The 24,709-nt window shown below is 39.4% G+C and overlaps 1 protein-coding gene across 4 annotated transcripts in view; it reads left to right on the forward strand.

Annotated features, from left to right (window-relative positions):
• ITPR2 (inositol 1,4,5-trisphosphate receptor type 2) overlaps nucleotides 1–24,709 on the forward strand; it is a 533,856-nt gene that overhangs the window by 128,176 nt on the left and 380,971 nt on the right. For 3 of the 4 annotated variants that reach the window (XR_012324486.1, XM_019936326.3, XM_033866983.2), the window contains exons 10-13: nucleotides 3,258–3,302; nucleotides 15,030–15,181; nucleotides 18,352–18,451; nucleotides 18,986–19,146. Coding sequence is in view for 3 of the 4 variants with exons in the window: in XM_019936326.3 (XP_019791885.2) it covers nucleotides 3,258–3,302; nucleotides 15,030–15,181; nucleotides 18,352–18,451; nucleotides 18,986–19,146 (458 nt within the window). In the remaining variant the exon portion in view is untranslated. The remainder of the gene's footprint in view (nucleotides 1–3,257; nucleotides 3,303–15,029; nucleotides 15,182–18,351; nucleotides 18,452–18,985; nucleotides 19,147–24,709) is intronic. The other variant, XM_033866982.2, reaches the window with a different exon arrangement.

Consider the following 24,709-nt stretch of genomic DNA (forward strand, 5'->3'; position numbering starts at 1 on the left):
ATGTTGTTGCAAATGGCAGGATTTCCTCCTTTTTATGGCTGACTAATATTCCATGGTATATATTTCTGAGATCTACCCTTGTTGTGTACATCGGCAGCCCATCATTTTATTGCTGAGTAGTACTCCATTGTTTGAATACGCCATATTTTGTTCATCCGTTCTCCTGTTACATGATATGCATTTTTGTCTAAGCCTAATTTCTGGCCCTATTTTATGTCCCTACCATTGTTCCCCCCACCTTTCCCATCATCCTCAAATGAATGTGCCTGTTGGAGTTGATTTTCCTGGAATAGGGTTACCTCTGCATACAGAGTTCTTTCTTTAGCTGAGGAGAGCTTTATTTTCCATAATCTTTGATTATTGCTTGTATTCCACTGATTTTCTGTTCCTTCTCATATCCTCGTTGCTCATTAGTTGACTCCTCATTCTCTGGTCCTCCGTGACTATTTCCTTTTTCCTAATTTTCATTTCTTTACACCTTTCCTCTATGGTGAAAGATAGCTGCTCCATGTTCATCCTTTGCATCACTCATTTCCAGTAATGTCAGCTATGCTTGTTCCTGCTGCTGACATGGACTTTAATTTTGTATTTATGTTCTCATTGTTATTGAGATCCTCCTTAATTTAACTTCTTTTTATATTGTGATTATTTCTTATATTATTTTATTATTTATCTGATTATTTTTATATTATATTTTTCTGTTCATCTTCTGCTGCCTTCATATGGAGGCAATGTTTACTTGCACTTTCTTGAATATGCCAAACCATTTCCTGAAAATTTATTTTGTATCATACCCTAGATAATATTCAGAAAAAGTCTGAGAAAGAATTCCCCCCCATTTTAACATACTTTTTAACCAGTCCCGTGTTGTTTTTTCCTGCTTATTGTCCTCAGACGAGTGAGCTCCATGCAGAAGCAGAACGGTTGAGTGGACGGTCTTTTTGTTCCATTTCTTTTTTTCTCAGTCCTCTTGCTAAATCTTCAGCTGCAGGGCAGCCTGCAGGGTCCTGATGTACTCCCCAGTTCCAGCAGGTGTCAAGTCTGCGTCCCTGGACTCTCTTGAGGCTGCTTCTCTCCCCGGCCCTCTGCTATTTTTCCTTTATCGCACAGTGTCATTCCAGCCCACAGCAGCTACAGTTCTTTCTCTTCTTGCCCTTTCTTCAGACAGCGCTTCTTAGAAAGCCCTCTGCCATCATCTGCTCCCTCCGCTTTCTGCCCATTTGCTTTCTGAGCTTTGCTGTATCTCTTTGGCCATGAGAAGACAGACAGAGGTAGTGGACAGTGGGTGGGAGGATGGGGGAAACAATTTTCTGCTCCATCTCACAGCAGCTTCTCAGTGATGGAGAAGCACTTCTGTATAGGTCTTTGGTTGGTGAATACTCGGGGTCTCTGGGTTGGGGGCACATAGTGGAACCGCACCAGGTATCTTCTGAACTGTGTTCACCTGGCCACTAGCTTGAAGTCAGGTTGAGGTTTGCCATGAGATGACAAGTGAGGAGTTGTTGCCTCTCCCCCAGCACTGTCGGCTTTATAATTACTGTCAATTCATTGATGATTGGGGGTTCAGATGGATTTCAACCTTAGTCTTCAATGAGATGGAGAGTGTTTTGCTTTGTTTTTGATCATTTTCAGTACCGTCATTAATATTTAGTGATAAGTTGGGAGGGGCGTTCCTCAGAGCTACTAGCCAAGTGTAATTCTGAGAAAGACTCCCAGCCTTACATCTTAAATGGTGACTTTAATTGCCTGGGGTTGCGTATTGTATACACCAACCGATTCACATTCATAGGATTACATTCAATTGGACAACTTGTTATTTTGAGAAAACACCTTCTAAACCATATGCTTTACAAATGATCAGTGAGGACATCTTTTTGAAACTGTGTAGTCAGGTGGGAGTCAGGAGTTACGGATGCTAAGCAGCTGGAAATATGTGGGCCAACAGGCAGCATGTGCAGAGCTCATGCTTTCTCATTGGAATGACCCCTGAACTCCACAGTCCAACCCAGAGACATGTGTTCTTTTTTTTTTTTTAACATCTTTATTGGAGTATAATTGCTTTATATTGGTGTGTTAGTTTCTGCTGTACAACAAAGTGAATCAGCTATATGTATACATATATCCCCTTATCCCCTCCCTCTTGTGTCTCCCTCTCACCCTCCCTATCCCACCCCTCTAGGTGGTCACAAAGCACCGAGCTGATCTCCCTGTGCTGTGTGGCTGCTTCCCACTAACTATCTATTTTACATTTGGTAGTGTAGGTATGTCAATGCTACTCTCTCACTTCGTCCCAGCTTACCCTTCCCCCTCCCCGTGTCCTCAAGTCCATTCTCTGTGTCTGCGTCTTTATTCCTGTCCTGCCCCTAGGTTCTTCAGAACCTTTTTTTTTTTTTTAGATTCCATATATGTATGTTAGCATATGATATTTGTTTTTCTTTCTGACTTACTTCACTCTGTATGACAGACTCTAGGTCCATCCACCTCACTACAAATAACTCAGTTTCGTTTCTTTTTATGGCTGAGTAATATTCCATTGTATATATGTGCCACATCTTCTTTATCCATTCATCTGTCGATGGACACTTAGGTTGATTCCATGTCCTGGCTATTGTAAATAGAGCTGCAATGAACATTTTGGTACATGACTCTTTTCGAATTATGGTTTTCTCAGGGTATATGCCCAGTAGGGGGATTGCAGGGTCGTATGGTAGTTCTATTTTTAGTTTTTTAAGGAACCTCCGTACTGTTCTCTGTCTCTCCATCTGTTTGAGACATGTGTTCTTGTTTGTTAGTTTAAATAGTCCTCATGCATTAGCTGACATAGCGGATATATAGATCCTCTTTTGCTTGACTTTCTTTTCTTGTGTGTATAGCACGTGGAGCATGATCTTGAATCATTGTTAAAACTTTCCTTTGGTCTACTTTTAGAAATCGGTGTCTGCATTATTGGTCAATAGCAGATTCTGTGGTGGGCAAAATGAACTCTCTTGAATGCTTCTTAAGAGGTGGTGAGACTGTCAGCTCTCACTTGTTCAAAAATGTCAACAGTTTGATACAAACAAAGGCCATAAATTTGGCATTTTAACTCTTGTCTCCTGCAACTAGGGTTTGAAGGTATTTCCTAACTGTTTCTTTCTTAGCCTCTTTTTATGTTAAACGTAGTTAAGTGTACAATAGTGTACTGGAATTAAAGATCACTGGTCTTGTTAATGTACTTTTAATAGCAATTCAAAACTAGCTTTGTTTTTTGTTTTTAGCTTAACCCTGATTATCGAGATGCCCAAAATGAAGGAAAAAATGTGGTGAGTAGAATTGCTTTTTTCCCCATCAAATACAAGCATATTATTTATATTTTATATGAACAAATTGAAAAGTTAGTAGAAAATTTGAAGACTAGGGCTCTGAGAGAGATTCTCCAAGTAGAGGCTGTGGATTGAAGATAAAAAGTAAATGATGATTTGGCTTAGATTATAAGAAGATGACCAGAAGTGGGTGTTTAGGGAGATTTCCAGCAACTTGGAGGCCACTTATGATAGATCGCTGAAGGCAACTGGATTTGGGAGGTATGGTGGGTCTAGGTTTAGTTTTCAGAAGTTCGTAGAAATTAGGATGGAGGAATGGCATTGTGGCATAATATTAAAATAGGACAACAGAACAATCCTTTTCAATTCAAAATAATTTGGTTTCTATTTATGGGGAGAAATTGTTCAGTAACTAGATAATTCTAATCTCTAATAATCTACAGTGTGCTACTCAAAAAAAATTGCAATCTTATTTTAAAGCCAGTTTTCATTATAAATACTTATTATTATTTATCCTGCTCATCTCATCATAATTTGGAAAGAATATGACTTAACAATGACAACATGATTTAATTCAATTAAAAAATTCATAGAGGAAGGGAGTTACCAGTGGGGATGGGGGTGGGTTATGGGTGAAACTGTATGGTGATGGATGGCAACTAGACTTGTGGTGGTGACCACTTTGTAGTATATAAGATGTCGAACTGTTAATGCTGTACACCTGAAACTTATTAAAAAATTCAGAAATTCAGGATATTTTGATGTGATCCAAATAAAGCCTGGACGATGCACTGGATTTTTTTTTTTTTTGGTGTTTCCTATTATCAATCATTTTTATTATTGTTGTTATATCAATATTTTTGATTACTCCTGCAGCTACTGTCCACTGCTCCATGGTGTCTACTGCATTTTCTGTGTGTGACTCTCAGCAGGGCTGGATTTCTTTAAAAGCAATTTAGCCAGATATTTTGATATAAAATAGACACAGTCTGTAATACAGTTTTGTTAGGAATTTTGCCATCCCTTTTGGAATGGGTAGGTATTATTACTGCATCACCCCAAATTCTGCTCTTTGATAGAAACTGTTGGAATGTTTCATTAAAATGACTACTGTTGTACATTGGCGCACAGATTTACGTTTTAGGAGGATATGGGGCAGATGGATCAAATAAGAATTTCTGGACCTGAGTCAACCCTGTTTGACTCCTCTCTCCATATGATTATCATGTTTACAATAGAAATAAGCGAAGTATCAGGTCACTGACCCAGTGAAAACTTTAATTTGTGTCAAAATGTCTTTAAATATAGAAGTAGGTTTGTTAGATCCATTGGATCTTTTATTTATGATTCAATTTTATGTGTCTGTGTGGGCTTTTCTCCCCCTGGTTTTCAAATAGCTGCAGCAGGACTGTTGGGTCCTTACCTTCCTATGATTTAGGAAAATGCTATCAGTAGCCATGTTTAAAAAGCAAAGTGTGAATCATAGTTTCTTTGGTTCTTCCTATAAGCTTGTCGATGGTCTCAATGGTTTCTGGCCAGAGACCACCAGGAAAATACCCATACAAGTGGCGTTTATAACTCACTGCACGCACACTATGGGGAACCGTGCTGCTTCTGAGTAAGAAGGTGTTAGAAAAAACGTCTTATAGGAATTGGGCTTGTGCGATTGATTTTGGGGAAGATTTAAAGAAGTGGGGCTTTGCTGTGGACGGGAATGCTGTTAGGAAGAGGAGGTATCTTAATACATTTTATCTGTGGGTAGGGCAGGCTACGTCTGTAATTGCTAAAGAAGCAGCAGTCGCTCATATTCGCTAGAGGACAGGAGCAGGATTGTCATTTTTTGTGGCTTGAACAACGTTCACAGTCTGTCGGTGTTCAGATATGGTCAGGGAGTGGTGTTGTTTTGTCTTGATCCATTCCAGTCATGAAGTGACCTTGTCTGGTGTTGCTGTTTTGTGAAATTGTCCATATTCACCAGGAGAACACCATGGTCCAGCTTGAGTGTCAGGCCAGCTCCTAGCAACACCAAGGCCTGGCTCATCCACCAGGCCAGCTGTCGGATGTCGGGGACTGCTTTTCTCTTTGTCAAGGTTCATTTCTGTGATATTCTATGTGACTTCTTGAGCGTGCTGTCGAGACAGCAGAGCTCTACTGTAGCACCACCATGAACTTGTGTAGCCTTGGACAAGTCAGATAGCTTTCCTGAGACTCATTTTCTTCACCTGTCTGATAGGATGAGGATGTTTGCCCTACATCTCTCACCTGCATGCCATGGGGATAAAATGCCAGCAGACAAATGGGAAACTCTCTGAATAAAAGATGTTCGTAGGCTAAAAATGTAAGTTGTTTCTATTCAAAGGTCATCATATCAAAGCTTCAAATTGTGCAATTGAATTAAATCTCTGGCTCGTCTCCTTTTGGCTACATACCCTTTGGAGATGCTACCGATCATTCTGGGCAGAGCTGAGCGGGAGAATAGAGTGAATGAAGGGTTATGGAGCAGCGCAGAGCATATAAATAAGTAATAAATCCATGGTGAAGTTTACTCTTAGTGTTAATCAAGCTTTTGATTAGACTTGCTAAATATTTTTCCTTTGTATTCTGAAGTACAGTTTCTTTATCCTCCTCTAAAGGTGAGAAAGAGGACTCTTCTGTTTAAGCAGTGTTACTAGCAATACTTTAATTGCATACAACATAGTTGGGTTTGCTTTTGCTGTAGCATTTTATGGCTGGATCTCATCTGTCATCTCAGAGACACATCCAACTGGAGACATCTGATTTCCTTCTCTCTAAAACCCCTAGCTTGAAAGTAAATAAAACTGAGAATATGGAACAGTAAAGCTAACAACATGGCTTCTCATTTTAGACACCATTTACCATCTAGCAATGATGATGTTTCTGTCTAAAAAAGAAAACAGAGGAGCATTTAGAGTGTAGCCTGTGAAAAATGAAATCAGTTTCCCAAAACAATGCTATCTCACCTCAGATCTGGGTTCCAGTAACACTGAGTTCCCTGTGACCATGCTAATTATTTTCTTTCCTCATTTTCCCTATGTTGTCTATTTAATATCCAGTTAATATTTTTCCTGTAATTTAGAAACCTTTATCACATGTTGCCTTCCATTTTTGAAGTTTCAGAGGTTAATGGATAATACTGCTGAAATGAGGCGGAGTGTGTCAGAGCTCTCATTAAGACCCAAATAGCTGTATTTATTCTACAAAGAAGTCTATTATTTCCAATCTTACAAATGTACAGCATCCACAGGGACCCTGTAAATATTGGAACTGTGTCAAGCCCAGCTGGGAACCTGAAAGTCGTTAGTTTTTTCTCCGTGCAAACTGGCATCTTTTCAAATGGCTCTTTGAAGGAGACTTTTCTGGAATAACACCACCCATTTTAACATTACCTTATTTATGTGGAATGTGATCTGATTCTTCCAGGGAATGTCTTTTGTCTGTGCTGGGGATCCTCGGCCTCAGCAATACTGATATATTGATATTCGGGCCAGATCATTCTTGGTTGTGGTCGGGCTGTTCTCCGCATCGTAGGATGTGTAGCAGCAGCTCTGGACTCTACTCACTAGAGACCAGGAGTGGTCTCCCTGTTCTCCATCCCCCATCCCCTGCCCAAGTTGTGGCAACTAAAAGTGTTTCTGGAAATTGCCAGACGTCTCTGGGGAGCCAAACTCTCTCCCTTTGAGAACCATCTGTCTTTGTGCAAAAACATACATTAAACAGAAATGTTCTAGGAAGCATGAAACTTTGCTGAAATAGACTTGAAAATTCTATTCTGTAGAATTTTTCTTTTGGGGGAGGGTACCAGATCCTGAAAGAAGACCCGCAAGTTTCTTTGTGTTTTACTATGTATTCGTCAGCGGTAAGATGATAAGGAAAAGAAAGAAAAAAGGGTCATATTGGGAATTAGTTTGAGAGCACCCGATTGTCAAGGAACCGTGGCAAGAGAAGAAGGGTTTGCAGCTTTAAATGGCAGGGTTGTGTCTGTTCCATAAAGTCTGCAGTGAGAGCCCCAGAGGGTCTGGACCAAAACACAGATGCCTACACAAAGTTATGCTGCCGTGGCCACAGGTCTGAATCGGCCCTGAAAACGCAGACATTGTTTCTTACCGAATGTCTCTGGCTCTTCACAGCAGAACTGCTACGTGATGTCTCTGCTGAAAATGCGATGACTCACAAATGAGGCAACAGAGAAGGTGTAACAGGAGGCTCCCTGCTGTGCGCCGCGGGCAGGGCCCCCAGGAGCTAGAGAAGCTGGCGAGCCATTAGCATCCTCTGGCTTCTCATACAGGATTTTCAATTTGTATAATCTGCGAGACTGTGTGCCTTAACTTCCAAGTGAAAATGCTAGTTTTCTAAAAGCCCAGCAGACTAGGTTAACATTCTGCAGCCCTTCATTCCCTAAATTGAGAGTGTTTTGGAGACTGAGATGCTGTTAAATTTCACACCTGTTTAAGCTCTGTTGTACCTTAATGTCTTTTCATGATGCAAAGAGGGAGGGCAGTGTGCTTCTGTAATTCTCTGCAGAGAACTAGTGTTTTGGGGTCTTTTTTCTTACTTAAAAAGAGATGTGGGTTCATAAACAAAAGCCACAAGCACACAATTTTGAACAGAACTGCCTTCATATTGTAGAAATATAATATTAATTTTCTTGATATTGAAGCTTGATCCATTTATTTAAAAACTGTATGCTTATAACTCATTATTCATATTTTATTATTTAAAAAATTCCAAGGGGCTGGCTTGAAGTTTACTGTCAAACTGCTATGACAGCTTGTGAAGCAAATTAACAGAGTACAAGAGATTAATAGCAGAATGCCTAAGACTATAGCACTGTTTTAAAAAACTTCTAAATGTGTTAGAAGCTCTTATTCACACATAAACGATTCTTATGCTGTTTATAAATGGAACTTATCTATTCATTAAAGCGTTTTTCCTCAAAGACCTAAGCAAATTATTTGGGGGTACATTCCACTTATCCTAGGTAATTAAAATTAAACCACAGGTCTTAAATAGTATGAGTAACTTAGAGTGACCTCTTTTAGCTAGCCCTAATAAGTGAGGTTTCTCTATGGAATAGATTTTTATTTTTCACTGTAAGAGTGTCAAAATAGAGAGGGCTTTTGACTATTCTTATCAGGATCCCACGGGGAGATATTACCAAGGGGGATGGGGTAGGAGGGCAATCTCTTGGGACCTGAATCTGCTCGCCTTTTATAAGTCTAGAAAATTCATTTTATTAGCCTTTCGAAAGGGGGAAAAGGACAGTGCATACAGGAGGATTGATTCCACTAATGAATTCACAAATGACTGACGTATAAACCACAGTGCCAACTGTCAGTTGCTAAGTAGATCTAAATCCTTGGGTCAGTTAGTGCATTTTCCCTGAAGGAAAATCTATATCAAAACCTAAATTATGATTAGAAGATTGGCGTGGAGAGCTCAGGAAATTAGATGACACACATGCCTTTCAGGGATATGGAATTCCTCCAGGAAAACTGGAATACTAATTTGTTTCATCTACCCTAGCCCGCGGTGAGAGAAACTGTCAAATTCTTGTTCATTGACTCTCCGTTTGTTTAGGTTACATGCTTATCTTCTGTTAATAAAGCCTTTCTTCAAATATGGTTCAACGTAATTGATTAGATTTTATTTTCCTTAGCTAAAATCATATTTTAATTGTGCCTTTCTAATACTCCATTTAAACCACTTGTGCTCAAATCCCTGTGCCTACATATTCACAAAAATCCTTTGAGTTTTTTTCTACAACTGACTGATCTCGTCCATTATTTCTGCATTCTTACATTCTGAGGCAATCTTCCCTCACATGTATTAATAACACTCATTATGTTGGTGGTTCTTTCTTTTGGCTGCAGTAGCATTGCCAAATCCAGAAAAGAGCTCTTTCATAATATTTCTTTGTGACTGTAACTCTCCTCGTCTGTTTCCCCCCAAGTTTTCATGTTAAGATGTAATAAACAGCAAACTTCCTTTTCTTTCTTTTAGAATTAGCACTTCCTCTTCTTAAATCTCTCCCTTCCTCTTTCTCTGCCTTCTTCCTCATCATAGTGATTATTATCTTCAATTTCAGACGTCACCACCATTTTTCCCATAGGGAAGGAGTTCATAGCTGCACGTGGTATTCTACTGGGCCCTATGTAAGAAGATTGTGTAGATCTTCTTAAGACCTTCTTGACTCAGTTGTTTGGGGTCAGGCAGAAGTGTGATTCCTGTGTCACCATTACATTTCAGAGCCTTCATGGAAAACTGCTCCTTTGCTATCCATATCTTAGTATAACACCTGGATTTTCATGTTGAGCTGCATGGCAGAGATCAACGCAACAGCACACTTTTTTTTCATTGTTTTAGTTAGTTTGTTCATTCGTTTGTTCCTTCCCTCCCTCCCCCTCTATCTCCCCGTCTCTCCCATCTTTCCTCCCTCCCCCCTCTCTTTTCTTTTCTTTCCTCCCTTCCTTCAGTAGCTTTATTGAGATATAGTTTACATACCATAAGAATTCTCATGTTTAGAATTACAGATCAGTGGTTTTTAGTATGTTCACAGATTTGTAAAACCATAACCACTATCTAACTTTAGAACATTTTTACCACCCCCGAAAGAAAGCCTGTATCCACTAGCAGCCCCTGGCAACCTGGATCTACTGTCTCTATGAATTTGCCTTTTCTGGACATTTCATAGGTGGAATCATGCAATATATGGCCTTTCTCTCATGGCTTCTTTCACTTAGCATAATGTTTTTAAGGTGCATGCAGGTTGTACCATGTATCTGTACTTCATTCCTTTCATGGCCAAATAATATTCCATTTGGTGCATGTACCACATGTTGTTTATCCATCATTTGGATGATGGTTATTTCTGCTTTCTGGCTTTTATAAGTAAAGCTGCTATGAACATTCAGTGCAAGTTTCTGTGGGGTCATATACTTTCATTTCTTTCAGGTAGATACCTAGAATTAGAATTGCTGGTTATATGTTTAACATTTTGAGGAACTGCCCAACTCTTCCTAAGTGGCTGTACCATTTTGTGTTCCTCTAGCAATATATGAGTGTTACAATTTCTCCACATCTTAACGCTTGTTATTGTCTGTGTCTTTGACTATAACCATCCTAGTACATTTTCCTAATTAGTAATGATATTGAGCACCTTTGCATGTGCTTCTTGGCCATTTGTATGTCTTCTATGGAGAAATGTCATCACATCCTTTCCTCAATTTTTATTTATTTATTTATTTTTGGCTGTGTTGGGTCTTTGTTGCTGTGCGTGGGCTTTCTCTAGTTGCGGCGAGTGGGCTACTCTTAGTTGTGGTGCACGGGCTTCTCATCGCGGTGGGTTCTCTTGTTGCGGAGCACGGGCTGTAGGTGCACGGGCTTCAGTAGTTGTGGCATGCAGTCTCTGTAGTTGTGGCACGCAGGCTGTGTAGTTGTGGTTCGTGGGCTCTAGAGCACAGGCTCAGTAGTGGTGGCGCATAGGATTAGTTGCTCCGTGGCATGTGGGATCTTCCCGGACCAGGGATCGAACCCGTGTCCCCTTCATTGGCAGGCAGATTCTTAACCACTGCACCACCAGCAAAGTCCCTTCTCAATTTTTAATTGGGTTATTTGTCTTTACAGCTAGCTATTCAGTTTTAAGTGTTCTTTATATATTCTGGATACAAGTCCCTTATCAGATATATAATTTACAAATATTTTCTCTCAGACTATTTTTTTTTAATAGACACTTTTTAAAGAGAGTTTTAGATGCACAGCAAAATCCAGTGGAAGGTACAGAGGCTTCCTACATACCCCTGCCAGCACACAAGTACAGCCTACTATCAACATTCCTCACCAGGGGGGTACATTTGTTACACTGGTAAACCTGCCTTGACACATCGTTATCACCCAAAGTTCATAGTTTACATTAGGGTTCTCTCTCAGTGTTGTACATTCTATCAGTTTGACAAAAGTATAATGATATGTCTCCACCATTATAGGATCATACAGAATAGTCACACTGCCTTTAAACTCCTCTGTTCTTTTCCTATTCATCCCTCCCTCCCCCAATCCCTGGCAGTATATTCACAGTATATTTTTATTGTGTCCATAATTTTGCTTTTTCCAAGTATCATATTTGGAATCACACAGTGTGTAGCTTTTTCACATTGGCTTCTTTCAAGATGCATTTAAGGTTTCTTTGTGTCTTCTCATAACTTGATGGCTCATTTATTTTTAGTGCTGAATAGCATTCCATTGTTTGGATGTCCCACAGTTTATTTACCTACTCACCTACTGAAAGATTGCTTGGTTGCTTCTAAGTTTTGGTAGTTATGAATAAAGCTGCGGTGCAAGTTTTTGTGTGGACATAGCTTTTCAGTTCACTTGGGTAAATGACAAGGAGCACGATTGCTGAATCACATGGTATGGAATGTGTTTTGTGTAAAACCACTGAACTGTCTTCCACAGTGGCTGTACCATTTTGCATTCCCGCCAGCAATGAACGAGAGTTCATGTTGCTCCACATCCTCGTCAGCATTTGGTGTTGTCAGTGTTCTGGATTTTGGCCATTCTACTAGGTGTATATGGTATCTCATTGTTTTGAGTGATATCTCATTAGAGAATTTGCTATTCCCTAATGACATTTGATGTTGAGCATCTTTTCATGTATATATTTACTGCCTGTATGTCATCTTTGGTGAGGTGTCTGTTCAGGTCTTTTGCCCATTTAAAAATTGGATTATTTGTTTTATTATTATTGAATTTTAAGAGTTCTTTGTATATTTTGGACACCAGTTCTTTATCAAATATGTCTTTTGGAACCGTTTTCTCCAAGTCTGTGGTTCATCTTCTCATTCTTTTGAGAGTGTCTTTCACAGAGCAGAAGAAACCCATTTTCATGAAAACCAGTTTATCAATGATTTCTTTCATGGAAATTGCCTTTGGTGTCATATTTTTCTTGTACACTGCTATTTTTCTTCTAGTGTTCACGCTCATTTCCCTTTCTTTCTCCCTCCCTCATTCCTACTTTCTCGTTCCAGCTATTTCTCTTTCTTTAGACTCTTTCTCCCAACCCACTGTGAGAGTTGAAATATAGGAAATAAACAAAACTGTAGAAAGGCTGTCTAAACTTCAGTAGGGAATAATTAAAGACTAATGTTTTCAAGACCCAAAGGAGTAAATTACAAGTTATAGTATTTCACTAGACTAGCTGCTGCCAGAGATTTATTTGGAAGAAGTCTTTTTAGCTCACAGATGATCTATAAAGATCCCTCCCAAGTTTGATATTCCATGAGCCTAAGCTGTTACGTTACCCAGGCAGCCTTCTTTCCTGACTTATTTGTCTGGCCAGACTACTCTTATTGGGTTATTTAAAGACATTTAGGTTTTCCTCTCTCAGGATGTGATGGTGTTTTGGCCCTTCAAAGACTGTTGTCTTTAGTTCACAGACTTCCATGCCCTCAATGCAGATCACTGTGAATCACTGTGAAATGGGTCTCCTGACCCATGAGAATTTTTTCAGAAGACCTAAAGAAGGTTCTTTTTTTTAAAAAAATATATTTATTTATTTTATTTATTTATTTTTGGCTGCATTGGGTCTTCGTTGCTGCACACGGGCTTTCTCCAGTTGTGGCGAGCGGGGGCTACTCTTCGTTGTGGTGGGCGGGCTTCTCATTGCGGTGGCTTCTCATGTTGTGGAGCACGGGCTCTGGGCGTGCGGGCTTCAGTAGTTGTGGCTCGCGGGCTCTAGAGCACAGGCTCAGTAGTTGTGGCGCACAGGCTTAGTTGCTCCGTGGCATGTGGGATCTTCCCGGACCAGGGCTCGAACCCGTGTCCCCTGCATTGGCAGGCGGATTCTTAACCACTGCGCCACCAGGGAAGGAGGTTCTTAACCATGAGTTCATGCCTACTCTTTGAGGAGTGACTAATTCAGTGCTTAAGGGCTGCAGACCAGGCCGCTGGCTTTGGTTAATTTGGACTGAGGCGTGACTAGTTGAATATGGGGTTGAGCATTCACTATAGCACCCACTGCTCCCCTTGCCTTCCTCTTCCCCCCTCCTTTTTCCCTTTTTATTCCCTCCTCTCCACCTCCTCTCCCTCCTTCCTCTCTCCCTCTTCTTCACTCCCCCTTTTTTCTACTCTGGTCCTTCCCCCTCTCCATCCTCTTTCCTTTGCTCCTTCCCTCATCCTTCATCTCCTGTAGGTAACTGCACTCATGTCTTTATTTAAAGGAAATAATCTCATCCTCCTCTCTCTTAAATTTTTGTGGTAAGATTAGTGAGAACAGTCAAGGGAACGGGTTTGCTATTGTGAGAACTTTTGTATCAATTCAGAAGTGGGGTTTGCTTACTGCTTTTGTGTTTCCTTCTCTCCTATTTCCCTATACTCACTTCTAGTGTATAGTACGTTAAGAATACCTTTTTCTGATGAATGAACACAGTTCACATTTGCTGGTAAGAAACAACTGTTATGGGGGTTAAACCACCTGGGGAGAGTTTTCCAGACCCCTGTCTTCATATAAGTCTGAACTTAGATCTCTGCAGAAAACATATAAATCAGAGATGACAAGAGCTACCAGATACTCCTAGCCTACGTGAGATTTAGCAGATAGCAATCCTGTTCCTTCTTAAGAACACTGGCAGTTCCTCTGCCCATTCACAGTTAACTGGTGCTACCCGTTTGTGCACCATTTACAGAAGACACCAGCATGAAACTGCAAGGGTTTACTGATCCAAGGAAAATGACTTTCACAGTCTTGGGATGGAGCTTCAAGTGAATGTTTTGGAATGAGCGGATGTAGGATTTCATTGTCATGGCAGCCTTTAAAGAAATGCTTGTCTTTGGATACAGATGGCTTTCATTTGCCTTTGAGCATCCCTTCCCACCTATTTTCTTTCAACTACCTGTGATGGTACAATGACAGTTTTTCTCTCTCATTTTCAAATTTCATTTGATTTAATAATTATATATAAGTAATTATATTTATGTACTTTACTACCAAGCTTATATTACATTTGCTGTATCATGTTTTGGTTTTCTTATACATCAGATTCTTCCATGGGACGCTGGAACTTGGGGAAGTTCGAGTGAAAATACATAATCATCAGTCTTGTGTTGTTTTTTGCTTCAAATGGTAGGAGTGTGCTAGAAATATTGACTGAGTTTCACATCATCTGAAGGCTTCTATTCCATTTGATTTCACTTTATATGCCATTATACTATGTTCTGGGATCTGATGGAATGAGCTGATGAACTGAATGGGAATGTTGCTGTTGATTCCTCCTCCCTCCAAGTTAATATCCCAATGATTTTTGGGAGTTAGGCAGGAACTCTGAAACACTTCCATGCTTACTCTTTAATTTATGAACTCTAGATGATTCAACACACTACTTCTTCTCTGTGTTTGTTTTAAATGTGGAATGGTCAAAATTACTACTGTGATAATAGGTTTAATACCAGGGAAGGGATCAAAACTATTGTGACTGGTAGTGCCTTGATAATTTGCCCAGGTCAAATCACCCCTCTGGAATGTGGGACTTATCACTGTTAATAATAATTACCTGAAAGGCTCTCAGGCTCGATCTGCTCTTTCTGGATGATGTGAACTGGACATCACTATAATCCAATGAAGAAATAAATGCAAATTTAAAACTTATCTTCCAATTAATTGGAGAGTTTAGTAAGAAACATATAAAAGTAAAAAGCCTTGTACTTCCTCAACAGAGAGATGGAGATCTTCCAACTGCAAAGAAGAAACGCCAGGCAGAGGAGAAGATCATGTATACTTTGGTCTCAGTCCCACATGGAAATGACATTGCATCCCTTTTTGAACTGGATGCCACAACTCTTCAGAGAGCGGACTGCCTGGTCCCAAGGTAAAAAAAAATATGGTTAAACAATAGTGTTTCTCTGAATAATTTTACTGGCAGGTAAGGAATAAAAATCATAATCTTAGTATAATTTTTGTGCTATAAAGAGAGCAAGCATAAGTGAAGAACAAGAGTTAAAAAAAATCATTCCTCTTTTGTGAGTAGATTAACATAGTTTGTTTTATTCTTAAAAATAATTCAAATGTGCAGGAGAAAAGAAATTCTGAAAAATTCATAAGAATCATTTATTCTTATTACTTATATGGCCTGTGGTTACTAAAATAAAAAATGATCTAGAAGCATTTCCATTAATAGTCATGGCATTTATTTTTATTATGTCAAATTAAAAATTTCATTCACTCATCATCCACTTGTTCATTTATTTAGTCATTCAGTCAACAAATCTTTTTAAAAAGAATTATTTTATTTATTTGGCTGTGTTGGTTCTTAGCTGCAGCACTCCGGATCTTTGCTGTGGCATGTGGGATCTTTTGTTGTGGTGCACGGGCTCCTTGTTGTGGTGCACGGGCTCCTTGTTGTGGTGCACAGGGCTCCTTGTTGCGGTCCACGGGCTTCTCTCTAGTTGTGGTGTGGGCTCCAGAGTGCGCGGGCTGCTCCTTGTGGCATGCGGGCTTCTCTCTAGTTGTGGCAGGGGCTGCAGAGCGTGGGCTCAGTAGTTGTGGCATGTGGGCTTAGTTGCCTCACCGCATGTGGGATCTTAGTTCCCCGACCAGGGATCAAACCCGCGTCCCCTGCATTGGAAGGTGGATTCTTAAGCACTGGACCACCGGGGAAGTCCTTCCGTCAACAAACCTTTATTGAGCATCAATTCCATTCCAGGCATTGCCCTTGGCATTGGGAAGAAAACCATGAGCAAACTGGTTATGAACTTAAATTCAGATGGGAGTGGGAGGCAATAAACAAATAAACATAAAATATAAGGTCAGGTAATAAGAACGTTTTGAAGAAAAATTGAAGAGTATGGGGAGTTCTATTATGAGACCTCTTGATTTAGGACATCCGAGAAAAGATCTGAATGATTTGAAGGGTCAGATCCTCTCCATATGGGAGAAGTGTTTCAAGCAGCAGGAACACAAAGTGGAAGAATCTTGAGGTTTACTAGGTGTGCTGAAGGACCAGCTAAGAGACCAGTTGGCCCCCAGTGAGGCAGGGGAAAGGAGATTGTTAATGAGGGAGTCAGAACTTAAGGTAAGAGAGTATTTTACATTCTTTCACTTCGATTTGATTATTTTAATTAAGATTTTTTTGTTTTGCCTAGAGCTGTCTACTTTCCAGCAATAGCACTCTGATGTGATCTCTAGATGCATAGAGGGGTTTTGCCCATATATTCAGGTCTAGTGAAATGGTTCTAAATTGTCCTTGGTACAGCATGATTGTCTCAGCCTTGGGCAGATGGCAGTGGTTAGGCCGAAGGTACCTGCTCAAAATGCAGACATTATTGTGTAGGTTACTTTCAGGGCAGGTAAAAAGTTGCTGTACTAACACTGCCAAGAAACACTGCTCCTTGGACTTCCTTGGCTGTTTCCTGGCTGTTCTCATTCATGAGAAATGTAGCTCAGTCTACGGCCATACCACCCTGAATGTGCCCAGTCTTGTCTGATCTTGGAAGCTAAGCAGAGTCGGACCTGGTTTTTACTTGGATGGGAGAAATGTAGCCTGAATCTTGGCCTTATATGAGCCATCTCTCACTCTCTTGTACCAATAGAAGCCTGTAAAGAAATACCCTCTGAAGGTTTGGCCTGATGCAGGTCTTTGACCTTCTCTTCTGAGTATTGCATCTTAATAAATCCTTACTCTGACTATGCATTTTCGATTTTAACTCAGCAAGAATAGAGTCCTTCTTGAACTCTAACCAAGAAAGTTTGCTTAGGGAAATGATAGAAAGATCTTACTCTAATGTGACTAGACCCAAGACAAGCCCCTGAGCCTCACTTTATATGGAAGGTTTCATCTATTCCTGTTTCAGAACTGCTGAAGCCCTTCTCAGTATCGAACAGAATTTTGTATTAACATAGATTCATTTGTCATTAATTGTTTTAAAGCTAACACTAATGAACACTTAATAATGACTACTATTATAACTCTGGAGCACTGGCTGTGTGCTAAGCACTGTGTCAGCTTCTTTATAAATGTCTTATTTAATGCTGGCAGCAACTCTTACAGATCAGGAACTAAGGACTTAGAGCAGTGCTTTTCAAGTTGGCTCTAAACTGGAATCACCTGGGCAGCATTGCGCCCTCTCCATGCTCTGGCCACACCAAGACCAGTGAAATCAGAGTCTTGGGGGCAGGATGCAGGCTTTATTTTTAAAAATCAGTACCCAGGTGATTCCAATGCGGGGTCAAATACTTTTCAAACTTTACACTCTGTAATCAGTGCTTCTCACACTTTAATGTGTACTGAACCCCCTGGGGATCTGATGGCAGCTCAGATTCTGATCTGCTTGGTGGGGTCTGAAGTCTGCATTGCTAACAGACCCTCAGATAGTGCTGATCCTCCTGGTTTGTGGACTAGACTTTTAAGTATCAAGGGCTTGGAGCGGTGGTTCCCAGTCAGATTTTTTGCCACTCTGTGTATGTCTGAGAATGACTTCCAGAGTGACCCAAGTATTGATTTTGGGGTTACGGATACATTTTTGTGAGTAGGCAAATTCACAGGCATGGAATCTGCGATTAATGAGGATCGACTGCACTATGTACTTTTACGTGCAGATGATTAAACCACAAAAGGGACTACAATCAGACAGCAGTTTTAACTCAGATGGTTACACAGTCAGTGCTTCTTACTCTAGTATGCATCAGAATTGCCTGGAAAGGCTGGTAAAATCCTGTTGGATCTCACCCTCAGAGCTTCTGATTCAGTGGACTGGGATGAAGCCTCAGAATTTGCATTTCTAACTAGTTCTTAGGTGATGCTGATGTTGCTGGTCCAGGGACCAGATTCTGAGAACCACTGGTTTATGTAATAATACTGCATGCTTTGAAATAGCCTGTAGTTCAGATATTCCCTTTAAACCAGACTGATCTACACTTGAGTCAGTTACTAAGTCTAAAAATATATTTATATTCATATCATGTATGAAACTGGTAAATATGTTGATATGTAAGTGTGCTAATTTTTTATAATCTGTGTTTTTAATACTATTTTTCTTTTAGGAATTCATACGTTCGGTTAAGACATTTATGTACAAACACGTGGGTAACCAGTACTAGCATCCCCATAGACACAGATGAAGAGAGACCTGTTATGTTGAAGGTAAATGCTGCCGAGAGTGGTTTACTTTTCAGCCAGATGTTGTGTGAATAGGATTAGGGGGTGACTGACATGTTCTTACAATTGAGCTTCACCAGTATTAGAGATTATTGCAATTAATTTCATCAGGCACTCGTGCCTACCGGTTGCTTTAGGCAGCTGAACTTAGAGGCTAGACTGCAGCCGGGCTGTGATTCAGGAAGATGTAGCAGAGATACCAAAAGAGTGGGAGTAGCATATAGAAAGGGAAGAAGATTCTAGGAGGGCATTTCCTCTCCTCTGTTGAAACTGAAGCAAAGAACATGTGTGAAAGGGATACATTTCTAGGCGGGCTTTGAAAACAAGGCAGGAAATGGGCACGGGAAATCTGTGTCCCTACGGCCTTTCATAGTGGACGATGCATGTAGGAATTACTGTGTTTGGATTCTCTACTCCTGTTTTGTATCTCTTAAACAGTACTAAGATGTGTTAGTAGTTGAAGAATATTGCATAGTTATTTAGTAAAACAACTAATCTCAGTGGAAAAACACATTGCAGATCGGAACTTGCCAAACAAAAGAAGATAAAGAAGCTTTTGCCATTGTGTCTGTCCCGCTGTCTGAGGTCCGAGACTTAGACTTCGCCAATGACGCAAATAAAGTGCTGGCGACCACAGTTAAAAAGCTGGAAAATGGCACAATAACTCAGAATGAAAGGAGGTTAGTGACTTTTAAAATGACTTTTAAATCATAGAGTCAGTTGTCAACTCTTGCAGTAGACCTCAGGTGAATGAACGACTCTAAGGGAATATGTAGAATGGTTTCCATAGCAGCACACCTGCTTCTGAATGAGCAGATCCCGGTGAGTGAATGAAAATGGTGACATTAAAATCTGGTGGAATATTTACTTTTTCCATTTTAGCTTGGCTTGAACACAGTTGTTTTTAGTTACTTTCTGGTCTTTCCTTTTAAATGTTTCGTAAGAGATGCCTTTTGCTGCACTTGATTTGATATTTGAGTTGGGAGTTCTAAAGGTCCTAAAAGAGGTTTTATGTTTTTTTCTTCTTACTTATTCAAGACACATTTCTCTGCTCAAGTACCACAAAACAAGCATGTTATATAATACCAGCAAACAATCTGCAAAGTGTACCTCTCTGCCCTTGTAACTGCCTCAGAGAAAATGGATCTTTGATTCTTCAACTCTGGTTTTGGAAATGAGTGAGACAGAGAATGATACGGATAGCTATCAGTCATTTTATCCCTAATTTATGTTGGTACCATGTTAGGCACCGTAAATATATTTCTCTAGTCCTTCAAACAGCCCTGAGATGGACATTACTCCCATTTTACATAAAGGAAAATTGAAAGGTTAAGCAAATTAGGTAAGGTCACACAGTAAGTGGGGGATTTAATCACGTGTGGTTTTAAAGTCCATAGGTTTCCAACACACCAGAGCACAAGCATTATCTGTATTTCTCCACTTCATGGTCTGCTATATACCTTTCAATTTGAACAAGAAAACGCTATTTACCAATTTCCCAGGCATTCATACGTTGGAACTCTCATACACAGCTGGTGAGATGATAACTGGTATAAGCACTTTGGGACATAGTTTGACAGTAATGAGCAAAGTTAAAGAAGCAGTCTCTCCTCATGTAAGTGGAATCATGTAGTGTTTGTCCTTCTGTGACAGGCTCATTTCACTAAGCATAATGTCCTCCAGTTTTATCCACATTGTCACATGTGATGGGATTTCCTTATTTTTTAAAGTTGAATAATATTCTTAGGACAGTTTTCTTGTGCAAACTGTCAAGATGCTGAATGAAATAGGTGGGTACAGATGGAGAGGGAGGGCGCAGACTGCTGACATTAAAGTACTGACCTCCACATTCTGGTTCTCCTAATATCACAGCTGTGAGGAGTCAGAACCCAGAGAACGGCCGACTGCATGATTTGGTTCATTTTCTTAACTGCATATGTAATCTTCGGATGATAATAAAATAGATTATAGAAAAACTGAAAAAAAAGTTGAATAATATTCTATCATAGGTGTATATTGCATTTTCTTTATGCATTCATCCATTGATGGACATTTAGTTTCCATATTTGGCTGTTGTTAATAATGTTGTAAAATAACTCATAGAAACAGAGACTGGTCTGGTGGTTGCCAGGGGCTGGGGGGAGGGAGAAATGAGGAGTTTCTGTTTAACGGGTATGAAGTTTCATTTATATGAGATGAAGATCGGCTGTACAACATTGTGCCTGTAGTTAACAATACTGTATTATGCACATAAAAATTTAAAACGGTAGATCTCATGTGTTCCTAACACACATGCACGCGGGCGCGTGCACACACACACACACAATCACACACACACACACACACACACACACACACACACACACAGAAGCAAGTAGTCCGTGACTTACCAATTCTGCTCCTAGGCTGAACATTCTTGAACATCTGTCCAAAAGAAGTTTCTATATGTGTGCACCAGGACACATTTAAGAACGTTCAGCCTTAGTCTAAATAACCCCAAACTGAAAACTGTTAAATGTCCATCACCAGTGGAACAGGTGAATACGGTTTTGGTATCGTCACATGGTGGTATACGTATATAACAATGAAAATACATGACCTACATCTATGTACAACTACATGGATAAATCTAATAAACTTTAGATTGAGTGAGAACAAGACACAAATGTATTCACTGTAAGATTATTTGTAAAGTCCAAAATCAAGCAAAATTGAACTCTTTGGGGTTTAAGAAATTGGCAGAACTATAAAGAAACGCAAGGAAAGAATTGTCACAGAAATCAGGATGGTGTTCTCGGGGGGAGGGATTTGAGGAGACTTTTTCAATGTTCCACTTCCTACTCTGCGTGGTGGCTTGATAAGGTTTACGTGGTAAGCATTCCATAATGAAACACATATGTTTTATGAACTTTTAGATCCTGTCTTACAATACAAAGGAACAGAAAAATCCAAGTTGCTTCCTTCCAGCCGTATCAATAGAAAAAGTCATAAATATGCAAACCAATGGAATAGTTATTTCTCAGCTTCCTCTGTTCTTACCTCTGTTTCCCCCCTAACACACCTGCATTTGAAAACCACTCTTGTGTATGCAATCGACCTCCAACCCCGTCGGGTGAAATGAATAAAGACCACAAGCTGCAGCAACTGCTCCCCTGTTCTGGACGACAGATAATTAAATATCAGAACTAAATTGTGACAGGCAATGGATTCCCATGTGTAGATACCACTTTTTTTATGTCTGTTATTTAGCTATTAACTCTGCTTTTGATGAATCTGTTTCTTTGTCTCTGTCATTGTCACATACGCGCAGAAATTTCCTCAGCCTCGCTAAAAAGTCTCCCTTGCTAAGTATTGAGGTGTTCCTTGAAGAAAAGGACAAATAAAGATTGATTATGAGCACTCCGCCATTGCCGACTGTAACTCTTCTTCAGTTACTGCCGGAGAGAATCTTAACCTCTCGAGATGATTCTCAGGAAGGTGGTGGACCAGGACTGACCAGGGATCGTGCATTTTTATTCCCCCGCTATTTTAGAGTGAAAAACATCGTAGCAAAAAGAAGGTCTTACCTGAGAAATAGGAAGTTGCAATGATTGATCTTCATTTAGTAATTTGCAAAAAGCCACCTGCCATCAGAACTCATTCAAAGCTGCCTGTCAGTACAGGGGAGCTTATAGGCTTAGTTGAATGTGTTTATATTATTTTCTCAGTTTTAGAATTTGATATAAAATTCTTTCTGAAAATTCCACACAACTCTGACTCCCTCCCCTCCCCAGAGAATGAAGTTATTATTAGAGATTCTTTTACTCAAAACCATGAAGAATGTTACAAGGTCAAAGGGAACATGTTAGAATATAGGAGATCTGTCTGAAAATGCCTGTATTGTTCCAATCCTTCTTCCCCTACCTCCCCTCCCCTTTCATTCACCCCAGGAGTGGGCTCCAGAGGCACAGCTCCTGTGTTCTGCTCCAAGATCCTCAACCTCAGATATTTTTTTCGTGGAATTTTCCTCTGCATAGCTGCACCAACAAAATAGACAGTATTGGGAACACATTGGGGTGGGAGAGGAGAGAGGATGGAGGGGGGTAAATCCGTTCAGAGCTGGAGGAGGTGAGTCCTGCACCACGTTTTACCTCTGAGGGTACAGAAAAAGAGGTGGGGTTCCTCTGCTGCCTTTATAGTTCAGTGTCCATTTGTTTTCAGTGTTACTGAACTCCTGGTCCATGCCAGGCACTGGGCGCTGCAGCGTGTGTACACACAGTGCCAATGCAGTGGTGAACAGCCCAGACCCCAGCCAAGTCTTTCTGCAATTTGGGGGCTTGAGCACTGGTTCGAATTCCTTGTGATAGGATTTCAGGATCTAGAGCAGGGGTCATCCAACATGTGATCACCAGATCAGATGTCCTGATTCAAAGTTAATATTTTCCTATAGCAGTATCATCTCCCCTTGAATTTTTATTTGCCTGATACTACTATCTTGACAACAGCTAACTTTTGTTTAGTGTTTGACTAGATGTCTTATTTTCAATATCCATTTGTTTCAGATTTTCCGGTCATTTTGTTTTGTTAATGTCTCTTGTGAGCGGCTGAGAGCTGGATTTTTAAAATCTAATCTGATAGTCTATTTGAATTTGCTAAAGTTTAATTACTTTGCATTTGATAAATAATGTGTTTGGACTTAATCCCTATGGGTATCTTATTTTGTTATTTTCTTTCTTTAGTGTAGCTTTTTTTTCCTTTTCCTCCACTTCTTTCTTGCTTTCTGTTAGATTGATGAAGTTTTTATTTTCTCCCTATTTTTCCTTTTCTTCTACTGGTTTAAAAGCTATAGATCATATTTCTATTCTTTCGCAAGTGCCCTTATGTTCTTGTCATACATTTCAACTATATATTCTTTCTTACAAAACTTGAAGATATTAAATATTTCTTTCTCTCATGGGAGAAAAATGCCTCAGAATGCTTTAATTATACACTGACATTCTACCTCCCATCATTTTTTGGAATAGTTGTCTAAAACCATAGTTCTGTGTTTATTCTTTAAATTACTTGTGTCACGTAAATTATGATGTATCACTTTTTATTACTGAAAATCCAGTTCCTAAAAATTTCTTTTAGTTATTAATTATATTTCTTAATGTACTTTACCTGTTGTTCTGTTTGCTTTTATTTCTTGCATCTCACTCCTGTCTGGGTTCACTTTTCTTCTTGCTGAAATTTGTTCTTTAGTCTATTCAATGAGGTTATAAATCTTATTAATCTTCATGTATGTGAGAATGTCTTTATTTTTCCTCCTATCTTAAGTGATACTTTATGTATGGAATGCTAGCTTGACAATTCTTTTTTTTACTATTTTAAAGTTGTAATTTAATTATTTTCTATTATCTCTTGTTGCCATTAAGAATTGTTATTCTTTATTGGCATTTTTCTTTACTTTCTGATAATTTTCTGTTTTTTTTTTCTTTGTCTTTGATGTCCTAAAATTTCACTACAATGTGTTTACAAGTAACTTTTATTTTTGTTTTTCCCACTTGACATTTAGGGTATGCTTTTGATCAGAATACTTAAGTCTTCCTTCAATTCTGGAAAATTTTCAGCCATTTTCTTTCAGGTATTACTTCTTTGTCTTTTCCTCTTATCTCTCTTCTGGAACTCCTATTAGGTGTATGTTGGATCCACTTAATTCATCTTCTTTATCTTTTAAATTTCCTTTTATAATTTGCCTTTTAGAATCTGTTGCTCTCTGGATCGAATTTTTCAATACTGTCTATATTGTAAGTCACTACTTTTTCTTAGAATGTGTGTATAATAGTTTACCTTCATGAATTATATTTTTATTTAAATGATTATAATTTTATTTCTCAGATTTCTATTGATTCTTTTGCATAGCCACCTTTTCTTCATTTGTATCTGCCCTCTTTTATATATGTTGTCTTTTTTGGTATATAGTTATTTTCTTTATCTCTTTGAGGTTGGAAACACTTATTTAAAAGTTATTTTGAAATTGTTCTGTTACTTGAATTTTGTTAGTAACGAATTGGCCTCCTGATTTTTTAGTATGATGGTTGGCTTTCTTAATGTCAGTTTTTCTCATGTGCTTTGGAATTTAAATATGCAGGCTCTTCTTGGATGGGCGATTTTTGCTTATCCTCTCTCTACATTCACTCATCTTTTTTATTAGTTTTATGGTTGCCTCTACCTGGCTTGCCTCAACAAGTCTGGAGCCAGATCTGATATTGAGGGCTGAGA

The sequence above is a fragment of the Tursiops truncatus genome, chromosome 11 (assembly GCF_011762595.2).
Source record: "Tursiops truncatus isolate mTurTru1 chromosome 11, mTurTru1.mat.Y, whole genome shotgun sequence".
NCBI lineage: Eukaryota > Metazoa > Chordata > Mammalia > Artiodactyla > Delphinidae > Tursiops > Tursiops truncatus.